Here is a 20,942-nt window from a genome sequence, read left to right as displayed (position 1 = left end):
ACTAATTGCTCGGCTAGTTCACCCCTTTCTTCATTTTTTCTTTGGTCTAATTTATCAATAGACAAAGAGTCTTCAAGTTGATTATTCTTGGTGAAAACTAGGAAGCAGTGTCGGAAAAGTTGTTAATCTCCACGCATCTCTCTGACTCCATTTCTTGTCAGAAATCAGACTAGTAGATGATATGTCGAGATTATTGCTCTCAGAGCATTAAGATCAAATCGTCCGAGTATGGCATTATAAGCCGAGGAAACTCGGACAATCGTGAATGTCAATAGAATAGTACTCTATTGTGGATTTATTTCGACACTTAGTGGGAGAGTAATTTCTCCTTCTACGATAACTGCGTCCCTAGTGAAACCGACTAATGGCATCGAGACTCTCCTGAATCGATCAGTCAGTAGTCGTATTCGAAAGAAAGTCGAGTAAAACAGAACATCCGTCGAGCTTTCATTATCCACTAATTTTTTTTTACATCATAGTTTGCTATCGTTGCTGAGACAACGACAGTATCATCATAGGGAGTTTGTATTCTTCTTACATCTTCTTCTGAAAAAATAATTACATTGTCGAGTCATCGTTTCTTCATCGATTTTTCTTCGAAAGTTGGGCCCCAATTCTTCTGTCGTAAAAAAATCATGTTGATTACTCTCGCCGTTGGTCGATTATTGAGTGTCCCTTCAGCTTGTGGTGGAGGTTGTTGGTCGGTGGGAGATTGAGTCAGACGATCTCATCGAAATTTTTTGAGGTAGCCTCATCGAATCAGAGCCTCTATCTCATCTTTGAGCTGGATGCCCTGTTCGGTATCGTGACCATGATCATGATGGAATCGACAGTACTTCTTTCTGTCATGGCTCTTTGGTGGTACTTTCATCGATGGGGGATGTCGTAAATACTCCTCTCCTTCGATCTCCATCAAGATCTATGCATGAGGAGCAGAAAGAGGAGTGTAGGAGTCATACCTGCCATAACTATTTGGCTTCAGACTCCGTCGTCGAGGTGAAGCTCGCTTATTGATAGTTGGCCTACTTGATTCAACCAGAGCTTCACTTTTCTTCTGTTTCTTCTTCTGACCTTTTTTGTTTGCCTTGCGTCGGTCAGAAGTAGCTTCATCTGTGTGAATATACTTGTACGCACGCTCTAAGAGTTCAGCATAGGTCCGAGAGAGAGTTTTGTTTAGAGAGTATGTGATCTGGATCCCCTCAAATCCCTCTTCATAGCCAATATAGCCATGTCTTCACTGAGATCCTTGACCTCAAGTGTGGCCGCATTAAAACAAGCTACAAAATATCTCAATGTCTCTGTCTCACCTTGCTTGATTGAGAAGAGATTGTCTGATGTCCGTGATGGTCTTCGGCTAGTGCTGAAGTGGGCCACGAAAGATTGCTCTAGCTGCTCGAAGGAGTTAATGCTCCCCGACTGAAGCCCGAAATACCAGGCTCGAGCAACCTTTCAAAGAGTTGCCGGGAAGTCAATACATAAGAAGGCGTCAGTTGCCTCCTGAATCATTATAAGAGCCTTATAGCTCTTCAAATGATCGATCGGATCAGTGGAGCCGTCATATAGCTCCATCTGCAGCATCTTGAACCGAGAGGGAATCGGTTCATCCAAGATGCGCTGAGAAAGAGGCTGGGCAGTATAGAAGTCGTAGTCGTTGGAAAACTTCTGACCTTCCACCTGAAGTCGAGCAAGTTGGTAGTCAATCTCTCTGAACTTGTGTTCGTAGTCATCAAGCCATCGTTGTTGGAAAATTTCAGGGGTAGAACCCCCTGAAGAGCTTGAAGATGGAGAAGGAAAAGGTGTTCTCGACCTCTTCCCTTTCTTGATGCTATGTACATGGAAAGGAGAGAGAGAATGCTACGAATGATGGGTGGCACGATGGGAGTGCCGAGAATATGACTGTCCATCTCGATGAGAGTGTCAAGACGGTCGACGCTCTGGAGAAAAGGAAGGTGAGCGCCGTGGAGGTCGGCGGCTGTGCCTAGATGGCACGGAATGAGCCACCAGCTCCTCTACCGGTGGCTGTTGCTGTTGTTGGGTTTGCTACTGCTGGAGGTTTTGAACCGCCTCCGTCAAAACCTTCATTTACTGTATGAGTGCAGTAATTTGCACGTCTGTAGTGACCATAGGATGTGAAAAACTGGGCTCTGCCACTGGAGGTGGGGGAGGAACATCTTTTTGGTGGAAAGATTGTCTCGTCGATCCCGTCGAGTGTTGAGCTCTGATTTTTGACATGGTTGATTGTATTCACCCCCTACCTAGCGCATCAATCTGTTACGGCCAATCCTCTGTCGCCTATCGTCGGTGAAGAGCACCTGCAAAACAAAGTCCTCATAGATCAGAATTATATCCGATGGAGACCCTCTGATGCTTAAGTCAGTAGAGAGTGATGAACAACAGATGAGAATTTTGAAATGATAGAGTCTCGATCCAGAATTATCTTCTCCGTGCTATTCATTTACCTCTTTTTTATAGATGATTCTAATGTAACCATCAAGCACGTGATCCCATTTTTTATGGCGCTAAATTATCGGACCATAATCATAGAGTTAATGGATTGTTTATGTCTACTAATGACCGTAACACGTAGTCAATAACCATTTATAATTGTTAGATGTATTAAGAGGATAAGCCGACTATATATCAATAATAGTAGTAAGTCGGTGGAGATCCGACTGAGAATCAGACAGTAACTCTGATATGCCGATGGTCTTCGATCGGAGATTAACCAAGTTGTCCATTGTTGATTGATAATAGCCGATTGTTGGTCGGTCAACTAATTGTTAATCGAAATATTGCATTAATAAAACTGATGTAGAGTCAGAGTTGGGAGTCGGTTGAATGATCCTAACAACTACAAATATAAAGAAACCCAAATACAAGGAGCATGAACCACACACTCCACTCTTTTTATCACAGACCTCACATATGATTTGCATGATACCCATATTTTAAGCGGGGAAAAGTAGTTTTCATGCTATGTGAAGGTGCATTCTAATGTCATCAAAAGGAGAAAAAAAAAGTCCAGTATATGAGCACCGACACTCGCCTGAATCGTTTTTGCCTCTTCCTCGAAGTAAATCCAAGAGAAGAATCACCTAATGGCAACTACTATGAACACATTTAATCACCAAATGGCAACTACTATGAACACATTTAGTCCACAGGCGTTCGACCCAAACATAAACAACTGGCTGCCACAGCATTATTATTATTCTATACCGTAAACCAGAACAAAATCCTAACAGCTGAAAATGATGCATCAGCAAAAATGCTTTCTGGAACAACTGCAATGTAATAAACAAGGGCATTCGCCGTGCAACAATTTTAGTTTAAAGTAGTTGCTGCAAAGCCAGTAGCAATAGAATGAGATGAAATTGTATGACCCAAAAAATTACAAGGTGTAACTTCGTATGCGCAGCTGGAAAAGAGCATCAAGAGCCAGTCATCCTCTCACATGTTGGAGAATATGCGTCACCCATCAACACATGCAGATCGGGAACAGGCTGCAGCAAGAAACGGAGAAATGGAAACAAGAAGTACATGGGTCGAAGAAGAGAAAGGCGCAGGAATCGAAACTTGCATGGTCTAAAGTTTATTCTAGAAGTTTCTGAAGTTCTTTTTCCATCATATCTTCACTTGTGCCCTCTGAAGTACATGTAAACTTTCTGCAACCAGAAGTATTTTAGCAGGTAACTGTTATAGCCCAAAACCCGTTTCAGCCCAGCAGATCAAAGCCCAAAATGAAAAAAAAAAAAAACAGAGGAATTCAAAATCGGGAAGAAGACTCCCGATAGGAGTCTCCTTCTCCGGCGAAATCCGAGCAAAAATTGAATTTCTAAGACCCCTCGAAATCCTAGGACCCTCTATAACAAGGTCTCCCCTCTCTTTAGAATCGATCCATCGGCCTCTTCTCTCTCTCTTTCTCTCCGATTTTCTCGAAGTAGAGCCACGGACACCGTTGTGATTCTCGTCGTGATTGCCCACCGACGAGGTCACAGGAGGCCGAGGTAAGTCTTTCACTTTTTTCTCTCCTTCTTCTCCTTCCTCCCATGCTTCTGTGCATGGCTGCCGGCGACGAATGTCGTCGATCTACCGCCAGGAAAGAGACTCTGTTTTTGAGTCTCTTTTCCTTGAAATCTCCGACACCGACGATCAAAATTGACCGCCGGCCCTATTTCCTCCGTGACCGGGAGAGATGGCCCCGTCAGCCACCGGCCTCCGCCGTGGCAGCCGCGGCCTGAACGGCCGATCAAGGCCGGAGGACCAAGGGTCCCCTATTCCGGCACGGGAAGAACCAAGAAAAGAAGAAAAGAAGAAAAAGAAGAAAAGGAAAAGAAGAAAAAGAAGAAAAAGAAAAAAAAAGGGGCTAAGAGAGAAATTCTCTTTGCTCTCTCTCTCTCTTTCTCTCTCTAGATCATAGGATTTATGGAATTAATTTATTAAAAAAAAAATAGCAATAAAAATAAAAATAAAATTAGGGTGTCCATGGGTTAATTCGAAAATCGGGATGCTGTCGACGAATTGATCCTAGTGGAGACATTAGATTTTTAATAAATTAGTTATTTTTAATTCGATAAAATTTTGATTTAAAATATGATATTTGACATATCAGGTTCAGAGAAGGATTTTCGAGACCCTTAGAATTTCTAGTTTGGATTTTCTTTTGAGGTAAGTAGTGTTTACTTTTACTGAATTTATCTGGTATATTATGAATTAAATAAATTTATGCATGCTTGCGATTGAAATTATTTATTGAAATAATTGTTGAAAATTATTTATGATAAAAGTTAATTGTAGAAAATTATTTATGATTGAAGTTATTTGTTGAGCAATTATTATGATGATATATGATCTCAAAGAATGTTATAATTGATTTGACTCGAATATCAATTAATTTTATTATTCTTGAAAATAATATATGAATTGGAAGACAATATGAAATTGACAACCTGACTGTGTTGAGGACCCCGCCAATGGGGGCATATACGTTGGCAATTGACTGTCCTGAAGATTTATGTCGCCAGTGAGACCAGCGACATGTCGCCAGATAGACCAGCGACAAAACTGCCAGTTAGACCAGCGGTTCCAAAAGACTTGGCTGCCAGATGATTCGCAGTCCACCGCAAGCAGATACGCGGTATTATGACCCTGCCACAGGGATAATGTGGTCATAGTCATGGTTGGTAAGAAGAATTTAAGAAATTGATGAATTTAAGAAGAAAAGCATAATTAGAAATTATGATGAATTGACTTTTATATATGATTGACAATATGATTATGATTTCATGAAATTACATATTGATTTATGATGCATAGTATTATTTGCCTGATTATTCAGTTAAAGGTATACACTGTTTACTGGGCTATTTAGCTCATGATAAGTTTTATGTTTTTCTTATAGATCCGGAAAATTAGCATGATGCAGGTTTTCGGTTGGGAGAGCGATTAGAGATGGAGTTAACTCATTGATTTAGGATTTTTCTCAGAATTGATTCAAGACCTTTAGTTTTGTTTTTAGTATTGACTTTGTCAGACAGTTACTTTCTTTTGAACACTTAGTTTTGATTTGAACCAAGGTTTGATTATTGAATAAAAAAAAAATTTATTTAACTGTTTGTGAAGATATCATGATGAGATGCCTTGCATGCTTATGGGAAAAGTATTCTATAAGTATGCGGCGGTTGCCATGACCCTCGATTCACAATCTCGGGTCGGGGGCGTGACAATTAATATGGTATCAGAGTATAAGTAGATAGATAGAGACATGTAGAATAAAGTGAGCGAGTGATGGATAGACATTAGGAAATTGAAAGGTTAGTTATGATGATTATGATTTGACTTGTCACAAGTTATAACCTTATTAAGGATAAGTTATTATCTCAAATCTAACATAGATCAATATGCCTCCACGACGAGCGAGGAATACTCAAAGAGCGGTAGGAGGGACATCAAATCCACTTGGCGATAATACTCCCCAATTAAACAGCGGCACAACTCAGCAGGAGAGAATCCATGATCCTACCGAAAATACTCCGACAGTACAGGAGGAGCCGAACATGACTCAACTAATGCAAACTCTGATCGGAGTAGTTCAAACACAGCAACAGTTACTTCAACAACAACATGCACAGCCACGTCAGCAATTTCCACCGATACCTGGACATGGAGAACATCCGATGCAGAGAAACAATATCGTCGAATTTAAGAAGCTAGCTCCTCCAGCCTTCAAAGGGACCATCGAGCCACTAGAAGCAGATAACTGGATTATGGAAATGGAGAAGGCCTTCGCCGTGCAAGAATGCCATGATGAAGAGAAGATCCGCTATACAGCATATCTGTTACAAGGCGAGGCATACAACTGGTGGCGTATACTGAAAACAGGTTGTACCCTATGAGCTAACTACCTATGCCTCAGTTGTAAATAAAGCTCTAATAATTGAGAGAGAAGCTAATGAAGCTCATGCGGAGCGTGAACGGAATCAGAAGAAGAGAAATAGGTTGAGTGGAACTCAAGGATGAAATCAGAACAATAAGGTTCCAGCAAAGAAGCCAGCAACTGATAAGAATCGTGAGAATGTGGCAGCCAGATGTTCGAGATGCGGCCGAAGAGAGCATGAGACTTCTAATTGTCCATGGAATACCGGTTCGTGTTTTAGATGTGGACAGAAAGGACACAAGATTGCAGATTGCCCCCAGATGGATGAAAATAGATCAACACAAGCAAAGGACGGAGGTCAAAGGCCGAAAACTCAAGGAAGAATCTATGCACTCACACAACAGGATGCTCAGGCCTCCAATGCTGTGGTGACAGGTACCATTCCTGTATCTGGTATTCATGCTTCAGTTTTGTTTGATTCTGATGCTACACAGTCTTTTATATCCACTACTTTTATTAGACAGCATGATATAGGTTGTGAACCCATGAAAATCAAATTATATGTTGAGACACCAGTAGGTGGTATTTTGAGTACCGAAAGTGTGTGCAAGTCCTGTAGTATCAAGATAGGAGAAAGGAAATTATCGACAGATTTGGTGGTCCTGGATATGCATGATTTCGATGTCATTCTAGGAATGGATTGGCTAGCTACTTATCATGCCTCTGTGGATTGTCATGGAAAAAGAGTGAACTTTCACATACCGGGAGAATTAACTTTTAGTTTTGATGGAAGTACAGAAACCACCCCCCTCCGTATTATTTCACTTGAACAAGCTAGACAGATGATAAGAAAGGGATGTAGAGGTTACCTAGTATCAATAAAGAATAAAGAACATGATGAATTGAAGTTACAGGATATTCCTATCGTAAATGAATTTTCGGATGTATTCATTGATGATTTAGTCGGACTACCACTAGATAGAGAAATTGAATTTACCATTGAGTTGGCACCCAATACCAGTCCGATTTCTAAAGCTCCTTACAGAATGGCCCCTATGGAGTTAAAGGAGTTAAAAGATCAATTACAGGATTTATTGGATAAAGGTTTTATAAGGCCCAGTGTATCTCTTTGGGGAGCTCCAGTCTTATTTGTGAAGAAGAAAGATGGTAGTATGAGACTTTGTATCGACTATAGAGAATTGAATAAAAATACTATCAGAAATAAGTATCCTCTACCTCGAATTGATGATTTATTTGATCAGCTGCAAGGTGCACAAGTCTTTTCTAAAATTGATCTTCGGTCTGGATATCATCAGTTAAAAATTAAAACAGAGGACATACCAAAGACGGCATTTAGAACTCGTTATGGACATTATGAATTTTTAGTGATGCCTTTTGGGTTAACCAATGCTCCAGCAGCCTTTATGGATTTAATGAACAGAATATTCAGATCTTATCTTGATAAATTTGTTGTCGTATTTATTGACGATATCCTGATATATTCAAGAAGTAAATTGGAGCATGAAAAATATTTACGGTGTGTACTACAAATATTGAGGAAAGAAAAACTTTATGCCAAATTTAAGAAATGTGAATTTTGGTTGGACAAAATAGCCTTTTTAGGACACATCGTATCTAAAGATGGAATTTCTATGGATCCAGCAAAAGTGGAAGCTGTGATGCAGTGGAACAGATCTACAAATATTTCTGAGATTCGAAGTTTTCTGAGAATGGCAGGATATTACAGACGATTTGTAGAAGAATTTTCTCGCATAGCTGCACCTTTGACTCGTCTTACTCAAAAATGGGTTAAATTCGAGTGGTCTGAAGATTGTGAACAGAGTTTCCAAGAATTAAAACAACGATTAGTGTCAGCCCCTATCCTTACTATACCAACAGGAGATGAAGGTTTTACAATATATAGTGATGCATCTAAAAAGGGACTCGGATGTGTATTGATGCAACATGGTAAGGTAGTAGCCTATGCCTCAAGACAATTGAAACCATATGAACAAAATTATCCGACACATGATTTGGAATTAGCTGCAGTGATTTTTGCCCTAAAAATTTGGAGACATCACTTATACGGTGCGCAGTGTGAAGTATTTACATATCATAAGAGTTTGAAGTACATCTTTACACAGAAAGAATTAAACATGAGACAGAGAAGGTGGTTAGAACTATTAAAAGATTATGATTTAACAATCCATTATCATCCAGAAAAAGCTAATGTTGTTGCTGATGCCCTTAGTAGGAAATCTGTGGGAAATTTGGCGATTTTAATCACATACCAAAGTCAATTGTTAAAGGATATAAGAAAATTAGAATTAGACATCCGAAAATATGACTCAACAGTACGGTTAGCCAATATGAGGGTTCAGCCAACACTCATTGAAAGAATTTCAGTTGCCCAGAATAATGATCCACAACTAATAAAAATAAGAAATTCAGTGGAAGCTGGTGTTCAATCTGAATTCAAGATACATGAAGACGGTTCGTTAAGGTTCGACAACAGGATTTGCGTACCCAATGATTCAGCACTCAAGCATGAAATACTTCAGGAAGCACACCAGACCGGTTATACAGTTCATCCGGGAGGTACCAAGATGTATAGAGACTTAAAAAAAATGTACTGGTGGAATAATATGAAGAGAGAGATCGCTCAATTCGTGGCTCAATGTTTGGTGTGTCAACAAGTTAAAGCTGAACATCAGAGACCTGCGGGACTACTTCAACCTCTTGATATTCCAGTTTGGAAGTGGAAACATATCACTATGGATTTTGTAACTGGACTACCGAAGACTCCCAGTAAAAATGATGCAGCCTGGGTGATTGTGGACCGATTGACAAAGTCTGCACACTTTCTTCCAATTAGAGTTGGATTTACTTTGGAAAGACTAGCAAAGTTATATATGAAAGAAATTGTAAGGTTACATGGAATTCCAGTGACCATCGTATCGGATAGAGACACCAGATTTGTATCACAGTTTTGGAAGAGCTTACACAAGGCATTAGGAATAAAATTGAACTTCAGTACAGCTTTTCATCCGCAGACTGATGGTCAGTCAGAGAGAACTATTCAGATCTTAGAAGATATGTTGAGAACCTGTATTTTGGATATGAAGAGTTCATGGGATGAGCATCTACCTTTGATTGAGTTCGCTTACAATAACAGTTATCAGGCTAGCATTGGTATGGCACCTTACGAAGCTTTATACGGTAGAAGATGTCGATCACCGATTCACTGGGATGATGTCGGTGAGCGAAGAATATTAGGTCCCGAACTTGTTCAACAAGCAGTCGAGAAGATTCAATTAATTAAAGATCGACTTCGGGCAGCATAAAGCAGACAGAAAAGCTATGCAGATAACAGGAGACGGAAATTAGAATTTCAAGTCGGTGACCATATGTTTCTCAAAGTATCTCCTTCAAAAAGAATTTCAAGATTTGGCATTCGTGGCAAATTGAATCCCAGATATGTGGGTCCGTTTGAGATTTTGGAAAGAATTGGTGAGGTGGTTTATCGACTTGCCTTACCCCTTCACTTGCAGGAGTACATAATATTTTTCATGTTTCTATGTTAAAGAAATATTTACCAGATCCAAGTCATATTGTGGAACTTGAACCAGTACAAGCCAGGAATGATCTAACGTATGAAGAATACCCGATACAGATTGTAGACCGTAAAGAACAGGTGCTGAGACGTCGCAACATTCCTTATGTCAAGGTACAGTGGAGTCGACATTCAGAAAGAGAAGCTACTTGGGAGCTAGAGGAAGAAATGAAGCAAAAATATCCCCAGCTCTTCGAGACTGCAGGTATGAAAAATTTCGAGGACGAAATTTCTTTTTAGGGGTGAAGAATGTTATAGCCCAAAACCCGTTTCAGCCCAGCAGATCAAAGCCCAAAATGAAAAAAAAAAAAAACAGAGGAATTCAAAATCGGGAAGAAGACTCCCGATAGGAGTCTCCTTCTCCGGCGAAATCCGAGCAAAAATTGAATTTCTAAGACCCCTCGAAATCCTAGGACCCTCTATAACAAGGTCTCCCCTCTCTTTAGAATCGATCCATCGGCCTCTTCTCTCTCTCTTTCTCTCCGATTTTCTCGAAGTAGAGCCACGGACACCGTTGTGATTCTTGTCGTGATTGCCCACCGACGAGGTCACAGGAGGCCGAGGTAAGTCTTTCACTTTTTTCTCTCCTTCTTCTCCTTCCTCCCATGCTTCTGTGCATGGCTGCCGGCGACGAATGTCGTCGATCTACCGCCAGGAAAGAGACTCTGTTTTTGAGTCTCTTTTCCTTGAAATCTCCGACACCGACGATCAAAATTGACCGCCGGCCCTATTTCCTCCGTGACCGGGAGAGATGGCCCCGTCAGCCACCGGCCTCCGCCGTGGCAGCCGCGGCCTGAACGGCCGATCAAGGCCGGAGGACCAAGGGTCCCCTATTCCGGCACGGGAAGAACCAAGAAAAGAAGAAAAGAAGAAAAAGAAGAAAAGGAAAAGAAGAAAAAGAAGAAAAAGAAAAAAAAAAGGGGCTAAGAGAGAAATTCTCTTTGCTCTCTCTCTCTCTTTCTCTCTCTAGATCATAGGATTTATGGAATTAATTTATTAAAAAAAAAATAGCAATAAAAATAAAAATAAAATTAGGGTGTCCATGGGTTAATTCGAAAATCGGGATGCTGTCGACGAATTGATCCTAGTGGAGACATTAGATTTTTAATAAATTAGTTATTTTTAATTCGATAAAATTTTGATTTAAAATATGATATTTGACATATCAGGTTCAGAGAAGGATTTTCGAGACCCTTAGAATTTCTAGTTTGGATTTTCTTTTGAGGTAAGTAGTGTTTACTTTTACTGAATTTATCTGGTATATTATGAATTAAATAAATTTATGCATGCTTGCGATTGAAATTATTTATTGAAATAATTGTTGAAAATTATTTATGATAAAAGTTAATTGTAGAAAATTATTTATGATTGAAGTTATTTGTTGAGCAATTATTATGATGATATATGATCTCAAAGAATGTTATAATTGATTTGACTCGAATATCAATTAATTTTATTATTCTTGAAAATAATATATGAATTGGAAGACAATATGAAATTGACAACCTGACTGTGTTGAGGACCCCGCCAATGGGGGCATATACGTTGGCAATTGACTGTCCTGAAGATTTATGTCGCCAGTGAGACCAGCGACATGTCGCCAGATAGACCAGCGACAAAACTGCCAGTTAGACCAGCGGTTCCAAAAGACTTGGCTGCCAGATGATTCGCAGTCCACCGCAAGCAGATACGCGGTATTATGACCCTGCCACAGGGATAATGTGGTCATAGTCATGGTTGGTAAGAAGAATTTAAGAAATTGATGAATTTAAGAAGAAAAGCATAATTAGAAATTATGATGAATTGACTTTTATATATGATTGACAATATGATTATGATTTCATGAAATTACATATTGATTTATGATGCATAGTATTATTTGCCTGATTATTCAGTTAAAGGTATACACTGTTTACTGGGCTATTTAGCTCATGATAAGTTTTATGTTTTTCTTATAGATCCGGAAAATTAGCATGATGCGGGTTTTCGGTTGGGAGAGCGATTAGAGATGGAGTTAACTCATTGATTTAGGATTTTTCTCAGAATTGATTCAAGACCTTTAGTTTTGTTTTTAGTATTGACTTTGTCAGACAGTTACTTTCTTTTGAACACTTAGTTTTGATTTGAACCAAGGTTTGATTATTGAATAAAAAAAAAATTTATTTAACTGTTTGTGAAGATATCATGATGAGATGCCTTGCATGCTTATGGGAAAAGTATTCTATAAGTATGCGGCGGTTGCCATGACCCTCGATTCACAATCTCGGGTCGGGGGCGTGACAGTAACCATCAAAAAGAAGAGAAAAAACGTTGAAAATTACATATTATATATGTATGCAGCTATTGTGGTGTGGACAGCAATTTATTGATGAAGCTGCAATAAGCATCCTTTTCGTTTAAGTTGGGCATACATGAGCGGACTGTAACGGCTATGCAACATGGCTCATTCAAAAAAATAAGGACAGAGAAGATGCCAATCATCATGCAAGTTAGATCACTTAAAAGATACAGCTCTATTAAACACCAGACCAGATCAATTGGGCATATTACGAATCAAGATATCGAAATAAGATGACAATTCAAGATCTATTTGACAGTTCTGAGTACAGGCAGTTATAAAGAGATGGTGGCATCGAGAAACAGGGTAAATCAACTGTAGATAATGCTGCAAAGTACAAACAAGTTCATATTATAAGTGGTAACAAGGTGGTCAGGCTAAGGGTTTGGGTTGGCTAAGACTTTGGGTCCACTTGGACCAAACCCTAAGTAGCTTAAATATGGAAGCAGATTAAGAGTGGGTTCAGGTAAACGTAGAAGGAAGCAATGCACTCACGAAGGGGGAAAGAAAAATCTAAAGAAGCATCCAACTATAATAATATCAAATATAACAATATAGTGAAAATTCGATCAGTGATATGACGTGAATTATGTACTCGTACTTTAGAAATGAAGATTCATGACACATAGTTTGAATATATAGAGAACAACAGAAAAACATCAGGCATGGGTAAGGGTAGACTTAACAGTAAGTTAATAATGATATTTGACTCTTTATTGAAAGGAGGGTTGAAAGCATGGCTTGTTTTTTCAGCTACAATTACTGATATTTGACTCTTTATTGAAAGGAGGGTTGAAAGCATGGTTTGTTTTTTCAGATACAATGATATAATTTCAGGCATAACGAGTCAAAATGATGATGATTTCAAAATATTGGTCAATATCAGACTTACCTTTAATGTATATGCTATGTATAAATTCTTTATTTCATTTTTGGACCATGTTTTTATTCTTCTGAGTTGATTAGCCTTCGGCTTAAGGATCATTCCTCTAGAATAAGCTCTCATATTTGACAAAAGAAAACCCTCATATTTGCAAACTCTGAGATGATTCGAAAGCTTCAACCATTTAAGAAAAAGGTCTTTCTCATTTTCCCAACCATTTCTCCATAATAGGAATTCAACCTACACAATTTAAGCAAATTTCTTGAACCTTGTTCAAATTAAATGAAATCCTCAGACAAGGGATACAATTTGAAAATTAACAAAAACTGTGAATTATTATTTTCATAAAATATTTCTTTAAAAAATTAGTTCCATACACACCACAACATGTACAAAGAAAGATATTATTACATTTCATTACTTTTGGAATTTGGAGAATGATTTTTCAAAAATCAAGAACATTAGCTCTGTGTTTTTCCTGAAAAAAAATAAATAAAATTGCTGATTTCTTAAATTTCAATTTATGTACACATTTTAGTTGCATAAAGTTCCAAGAATATCCTTCCTCTCCAATATGAGATAAACATGTTGCAAGAATTTGTGGAAAAGCTATAGAGTCAAGTTCTTCCATCCTCTTGAAGAGTCATCCCAAAACTCTCCGTCTAGATGCTAAAAAAGATATGGATCAAATTTGTTCCTCAACTGAAAGGTGTCCTCTGTTGTGACAACAAAATTAATATCTATGTTCTATGGAAACACTCATAAGCAAATAATAAGCAGGCTAACAATCTGGCATTTAAAAAAGAAAACTATACCCATGTGCATGCACAAATCTCTGTGCTTACAAAAACAGAGTAAAGGAGGCTTGCAGGCAGAATGAGCGAGTTTGATCCATATACATTAAAGGTAAGTCTGTCAACTTAACATTTATTCTGATAACATTCATGAGGGGAGTGTCTTGCTCCTTTCGATTTATTCAAGAAAAAAAAAAAAAACAGAGTAAAGGAGGTTCTTGCACGAACCTGAAGGACCCACAGGCTAATAAGTGTTTCTAAGCAAAAGAATCCAGACCCAATAAGGTAGAAAATCTGCATCCATTATCAGAAGAATTAGCAACTGTTTAAAAGGTGATTTATTTATAATATAGAGAATGTGTAGCAAGCACACTCAGGAGACATGAAAAGATAAAAGGGATTTCTTGCCTCTAATTACTCTTTTGACCTAGAATAATCATGAAAGCAAGGATGAAAGAAGAGATAAGCAATATCAGTACTCATAATGAACCACAACTGCAAGGCCTTAAGCATACTACAACAGTAAGCTTCCTAAGTTTTGTGGTAATGTCCATGAAACATAATATATTTTAATAATCAATAACATTGACTTACCCCCACCAGTACATGATCTGAGAAGGTATCAATTGCTGCAAGGATACCCCTGATTGCAGGAAAGAAGAAACCATCATTAAAAATTTTGGGAATGATAGCATAAGACTTGTCAATAGATGAAGTAGGAACAAGGTGTACGAGCATACAGAAGAAAAAAAAACAATGCAAGTCAACAAGTGTGGTTGCAACTTGCAACCACAAAAAAAATTCTAGGCTATAGTGAAATGATTGGCATGCTCAAGATTCTTCTAGATTTTCAAATATTAGACTATTTGAACAGAGTGACTTCAAATATCACATGAAGAAAAGAAAGAAATCCTATTTAAATTGGCCTAGTTGTGATAGTGATGGCCAATATTAGAAATTCCTGAATCTAAAGCATAAGATGTGTCTGAATTGACACCAAACTGATGACCTGAAATTCAGTATTCAACAAGCAGATGGTTGTCATCATGCATGAAATGAAATTTCATGCATACATTGGATTCACCTATGTTGGGTGGATGTCTGGCCAGGACACCACCTCCCAAGATCCTTTCAGTACCACGCGATGCAGCAGGAAGAAAGAAGAAACAAAACAAAAGGAAAAACAATCAAAATACGTGGATCAGCCACAAAAGGGCTCGCCTCCACGGGGCATGCAAACTTCACTATGAAAAGAAAATTTTACAAGAGGAGACCTCACCCTCAACCCTTGTACACCCAATTATCTCTCACATGAAGTTTCCCTCACAAAAGCTCTCTCTCTCTTGGAGACCCCCCTGAACCCCTGAAGAGCCTGGCGACCGCTGTCCAGGAGCCTCCTGCTCCTTCTCTCACAGCGCCCTCGCCCCTCTCTCTCTCCTCTGGTTCGTACGGCGGCGAGAAACCGAAAACCTCTCGTTCTCTACTGTGTCTCAGGCTTTTTAAAGCCTTAAACATAGGTTAGAGAGTGATTAGGAATCCTTAATCAAGCCAAATCACGTCCCAAGCCGTCCGATCAACACCGGAAGCTCTCTGGACCCTTAGATCGCGCTCCGGTCCACGGAATAGGGCCGTGGACCGCGAGAAACGAGTGAGAAACGTCCACAGGACGCGCCGTGGACCACCCGGTTCACGGTGGACCGGGGATGGGCCAGCAGGCTGCTGGGTCGCGCGTCCCGCACGGGCCTGGGCCTGGGTCGCGCGTCCCGCGCGGGCCTGGGCCTGGGACGCGCGTCCCGCGCGGGCCTGGGTCCCGCGTCCCGCCCGGGCCTGGGTCCCGTGTCCCACGCGGGCCAGCGGGCCTGGGACGCGCGTCCCGCGCGCCGCCGCCTGCGGCCGCGCCGCTGCCGCCCGCCGCCGGTCGCCGGCGGTCCTCCGCCGCCTCGGTTTTCGTGCTATCTTCGAAAGCTCGTATCTTCTCCATCCGAGCTCCGATTCAGGTGATCTTGGTCTCGTTGGACTCCATTTTTCGCCGCGAACCTCGCTGTGGGCTCAATGTGGGCTGAATCTTGAGGCGTCAAATCCTAACAATCTCCACCTCGACTCGATATTCAGCCTCCTCCAAACTCTGAGAGCTTCTGGATCTCCTCGCCCCCATGCCCTGGGGCAATCGCCTGCTGATCATGGATGGGCAAACATGGGAGTCGAGCCAGGCTGCTCGATCCCATCTCCGTCGTATGCTGTGCTCCTCCTGACCTGAGACCTGCTTGGGGCATCATCCTGCGGCAATAGGAATCTTACCTTGCGACGTCGCCTCTCGTCCTCCCGAGTCTCTTGTCTCATGCCCGATCCGCCTCCTGGAGCTCCACCTCGCTCTGGGCTCCACCTGGCTTCCGATGCTCCACCTCGCACTGGGCTCCCTGCCAGGTAATAATGTCCTCTGCTCCCCTTCTTCCCCTCCAGCACAATCCTATCGCCGCGTAGCACCCTCAGGATTCCTCCACCAGCTACCGTCCTGTAGCCTCTCGAATCCAGTCTGCTAAGTGAGATAAGATTCCGCCTGAAATCGGGTATGTATCGGACCTCCCCCAATCTCCTCACTGCACCGTCATGTGTCCTCCAGCTGACCGTCCCAATGCCTCTGATCGCACAGCTCGATCCATTCGGCAGATATACAGTGCTCTCACTGTTCTCCAGGGAGTCAAACTGCTCCTCTCTGCAACACACATGATAGGGGCATGCAGAATCTAATATCCACTGCTGGGAAGAAGTAGATACCTCGTCAGATATCTCCAGGACATCTCCATCTGAATCACTGCCGGCCGTCGCTACAGCAGCCACCGTCCGATTTTTCAGTTGAGGGCAATCTCTGGCTAGATGCCCCAACTCCTCACACCGGTAACACCTGATTTTGCTCAAGTCCCTCCTGGACTTAGACCGCCCTCGATGCGATCTCCTATCGCTCCGTCTACCGCCTCCTGCACCTCCAGAAGCCACCAAAGCTGAGCTATCGACACCTGAGCTCAAAGCTGGGTTCTCCCTCCTGAGAACCTCGTTCTGGAGTATCGCCGCGATGACCTCGTCCATCTTGATAGTGCTCTTCCCCACTAGAAGAGCAGTCACCAAGGACTCGTACGAAGAAGGAAGCGACGCCAGCAAAACCAGCGCCCTGGTCTTCTCCTCAACGTTCTCGCCAACGCTGAGAAGGTCGGTGAGGATCTTCTGGAAGTGGCTCAGATGCTCCTGCACGCTCTGTCCCTCAGTCATCCGCAGTTGGTAAAACTGCCTCCAGAGGAAAAGAGTGTTGGTGAGAGACTTCGCCATGTACAACTCCTCGAGCTTCGACCACAGCACCGTCGGGGAAGTCTCGCTCAGCACATGGATCACCACCTCATCCGCCAGGTACATACGGATGGTACTCACCGCCTGCATCTGTAGCCGTTTCCAATCCCGCACCTCTATGGTGGTCGGTTTCTCATCGCACAAGAGAGCATCGATCAACCCCTGTTGGATGAGCACGTCCTTCACCCTTGCCTGCCACAAGGAGAAATTGCTCTTACCATCAAACTTGTTGATCTCCATCCTGATTGTTCCTGTTTTCTCCATCTTCAGTCTTGCTCACCACCACTGCAATCTGCGTCCTTGTACCGCCTTGCTCTGATACCACTTGTTGGGTGGATGTCTGGCCAGGACACCACCTCCTAAGATCCTTTCAGTACCACGCGATGCAGCAGGAAGAAAGAAGAAACAAAACAGAAGGAAAAACAATCAAAATACGTGGATCAGCCACAAAAGGGCTCGCCTCCACGGGGCATGCAAACTTCACTATGAAAAGAAAATTTTACAAGAGGAGACCTCACCCTCAACCCTTGTACACCCAATTATCTCTCACATGAAGTTTCCCTCACAAAAGCTCTCTCTCTCTTGGAGACCCCCCTGAACCCCTGAAGAGCCTGGCGACCGCTGTCCAGGAGCCTCCTGCTCCTTCTCTCACAGCGCCCTCGCCCCTCTCTCTCTCCTCTGGTTCGTACGGCGGCGAGAAACCGAAAACCTCTCGTTCTCTACTGTGTCTCAGGCTTTTTAAAGCCTTAAACATAGGTTAGAGAGTGATTAGGAATCCTTAATCAAGCCAAATCACGTCCCAAGCCGTCCGATCAACACCGGAAGCTCTCTGGACCCTTAGATCGCGCTCCGGTCCACGGAATAGGGCCGTGGACCGCGAGAAACGAGTGAGAAACGTCCACGCGGTCCACAGGACGCGCCGTGGACCACCCGGTTCACGGTGGACCGGGGATGGGCCAGCAGGCTGCTGGGTCGCGCGTCCCGCACGGGCCTGGGCCTGGGTCGCGCGTCCCGCGCGGGCCTGGGCCTGGGACGCGCGTCCCGCGCGGGCCTGGGTCCCGCGTCCCGCCCGGGCCTGGGTCCCGTGTCCCACGCGGGCCAGCGGGCCTGGGACGCGCGTCCCGCGCGCCGCCGCCTGCGGCCGCGCCGCTGCCGCCCGCCGCCGGTCGCCGGCGGTCCTCCGCCGCCTCGGTTTTCGTGCTATCTTCGAAAGCTCGTATCTTCTCCATCCGAGCTCCGATTCAGGTGATCTTGGTCTCGTTGGACTCCATTTTTCGCCGCGAACCTCGCTGTGGGCTCAATGTGGGCTGAATCTTGAGGCGTCAAATCCTAACAACCTATCTTGTGCATGAAGTAATATTCTAAACAGACACGTGAGGCACTTTTATAAATAAACATTGGAAGTAACATTCCATCCATCTATCCATTCATTCATTCCAGATTCATCTGAATTGTCACCTTTGATGAACTGAAACTCAGTGTTCAACAGATGATTGTTGTCATGTATGACATAATATTTATGCATACATGTGAGGCACATGCATTATAAATAATCACTGTAAACAACTTCCCATCTATCCCCATCTACTCATCAATCCATCGGAGCTACATGCATGCAATGCATGCATGCGTTATATATATATAGAAGCATGAATGAAATATCTTTCCAGAAGTGATTGTGGAGTTGAATTTAATTAAAAAAAAAAATCATGGCCAACTGAAACATTTCAAAAAATTACTAACATAACTACAATACCAAAGACTGGAAGCAAACTGTTACCGAATTACAGCTGCAGTTTTGAGCCACTTTTGACCTAGAAAACATTGGAATTTAGTCAAGGCCTATGAGGTATCAATTGTAGATCTCAAAATGTCATTTTCAACAAGTCTGAGATCGCTGAAATCCAATATTTCAGATAACATTTAAATCTTTATAATTTTTTTAAAAAAAATTACTAAGTTACATCCATAGCTTCTAGCCACCTTTTGATTTAAAAGCTATTAGAATTTCCCTAAAAACCTTCACCATCAATTATAGATCTCAAATATGTCTTCCTAATGAGTTGGAGCTCATTGAAATATGATATTTCTTGAAGAGCTGTGCGCTGCCAAAAATTGGAAGAAAATTGCCATCAACATACAGCCATAGCTTTCGGCCACTTTTTTGACCCAGAAAACATGGAATTTTGTTGATGGACATGAGATGTCAGTTCCGGATATGGACAATACCTTTCCAACAAGCCTAAGATCATCAAATCTGAGATTTCTAGGAAAAGTTTTGACTTCTGAAAAATGGATGGTTTCATATAGACTGCAGTAGACCTCAACCATTTGATCTAACATATCTCCACGCTACAATTTCAGCAAGAAACATAACACAATAACCATATAATTATGTTACACCACGTTTTGTACTACTTGTAATATAATGGAGTAGCCCGGCCTTATGCAATGTAATAACTATATGTCAAACATTTTTATTTTCGAAAGTACAATTTGAAAGTTGGAGTTGGAGTTCAGGTGGAAAGTTTTCTGTCCAAAGTTCTTACACGATTCTGAACTATGGTGGCATTTGTACTCTTTTGCCAAAAAGTTGTGATCTTGCCCTCTCCCATCCATAGCTGTAATGTTCTCCTGGCTGGTGATTTAAAAGAAGATCCTTTCTGGTGAGAGCTTGATGAAAAGAGGATTTTCATGGACCTTTCCAGTGTGTTATTTGCAAAAGGGCAGAGGGGAAGACAGATTGTATCCTTTTGTGGTGTGAACTTTCATTGGGTTTCTTGCTGCACTTCGGAGATAAGTTGAAGCTAAATTCTTTCCTGGAGCACCTTTGCATACTATGGACCTCATGGAGGATGGATGAGTATCATCAAAGTTCAAGGCTGGGTGGGATATTAATTGAGGTCATCCCTTGGTGCACCTGGGCCAAAAGAAATAATAGGTGGAGAATGTGGTCTCTGATGTGAAATTTCTTGATGGTAGTTGGGAGGCAGAGTACAATGAAAAGAGATGTAGAAGGATCAACATTGTCTTGCAAAATTATTGTAAGAAGCAGATCAGTAGTGTTGCAGGTCTTTGTATCACATCACTGATGTTGTTGGGTGTTAAGCTCAAGCTAGATGTATGTTGTCAAGCTTCTCTCAGGGATGTAATTCATTTCCTTGATGAGTTTGATTAGACTTCTGTCCAATCTTTTTTTTTTCCTTTCAAAATTACAATTTGACCATGAATATCTCAAATGATATATAAGTTTAATGAATTTTCATAATTAAGCTATGATCATCATAACTTGTGATTGCACATCACCTATTGCATGAATGTTTTGTCACACCTTGAACCCAATGCTCCAGTCGGCCATGCGACATAGCCGCACACTTCTTAGGGCAAGGCTCTAAGAATATGCAAGTGTCACGCCTCGAACTAGAGCTGATCATGGGTTGGGCTTCGGGCCTAAACTCTATTCATTTTTAATTGGGCTTCGGGTCAGACCGGGCCTATGTAAATTTGACTTTTTCTAGGCCCAAGCCCGGCCCGTGATCAGGTCTACCCCGAACCCAACACCTGAGTCAGATACGTGATGGCCGCACACTTCTTAAGAC

The 20,942-nt window shown here is 41.8% G+C and overlaps 1 protein-coding gene across 2 annotated transcripts in view; it reads right to left on the bottom strand.

The window, feature by feature from the left end:
• Nucleotides 1-3,199: 3,199 nt before the first annotated feature.
• LOC105061177 (secretory carrier-associated membrane protein 4) overlaps nt 3,200-20,942 on the bottom strand; it is a 59,898-nt gene continuing 42,155 nt past the window's right edge. For both annotated transcript variants that reach the window (XM_010945151.4, XM_073247145.1), the window contains 3 exons: nt 14,599-14,647; nt 14,233-14,298; nt 3,200-3,665 (listed from right to left, as the gene is read on the bottom strand). In XM_010945151.4, coding sequence (XP_010943453.1) covers nt 3,633-3,665; nt 14,233-14,298; nt 14,599-14,647 — 148 coding nt within the window. In that variant the 3' untranslated portion in view covers nt 3,200-3,632. The remainder of the gene's footprint in view (nt 3,666-14,232; nt 14,299-14,598; nt 14,648-20,942) is intronic.

The sequence above is a fragment of the Elaeis guineensis genome, chromosome 12 (genome assembly GCF_000442705.2).
Source record: "Elaeis guineensis isolate ETL-2024a chromosome 12, EG11, whole genome shotgun sequence".
Lineage (NCBI taxonomy): Eukaryota > Viridiplantae > Streptophyta > Magnoliopsida > Arecales > Arecaceae > Elaeis > Elaeis guineensis.
The sequence above is the reverse complement of the archived record's forward strand: the minus strand, read 5'-3'. Positions and strand labels throughout refer to the sequence as shown.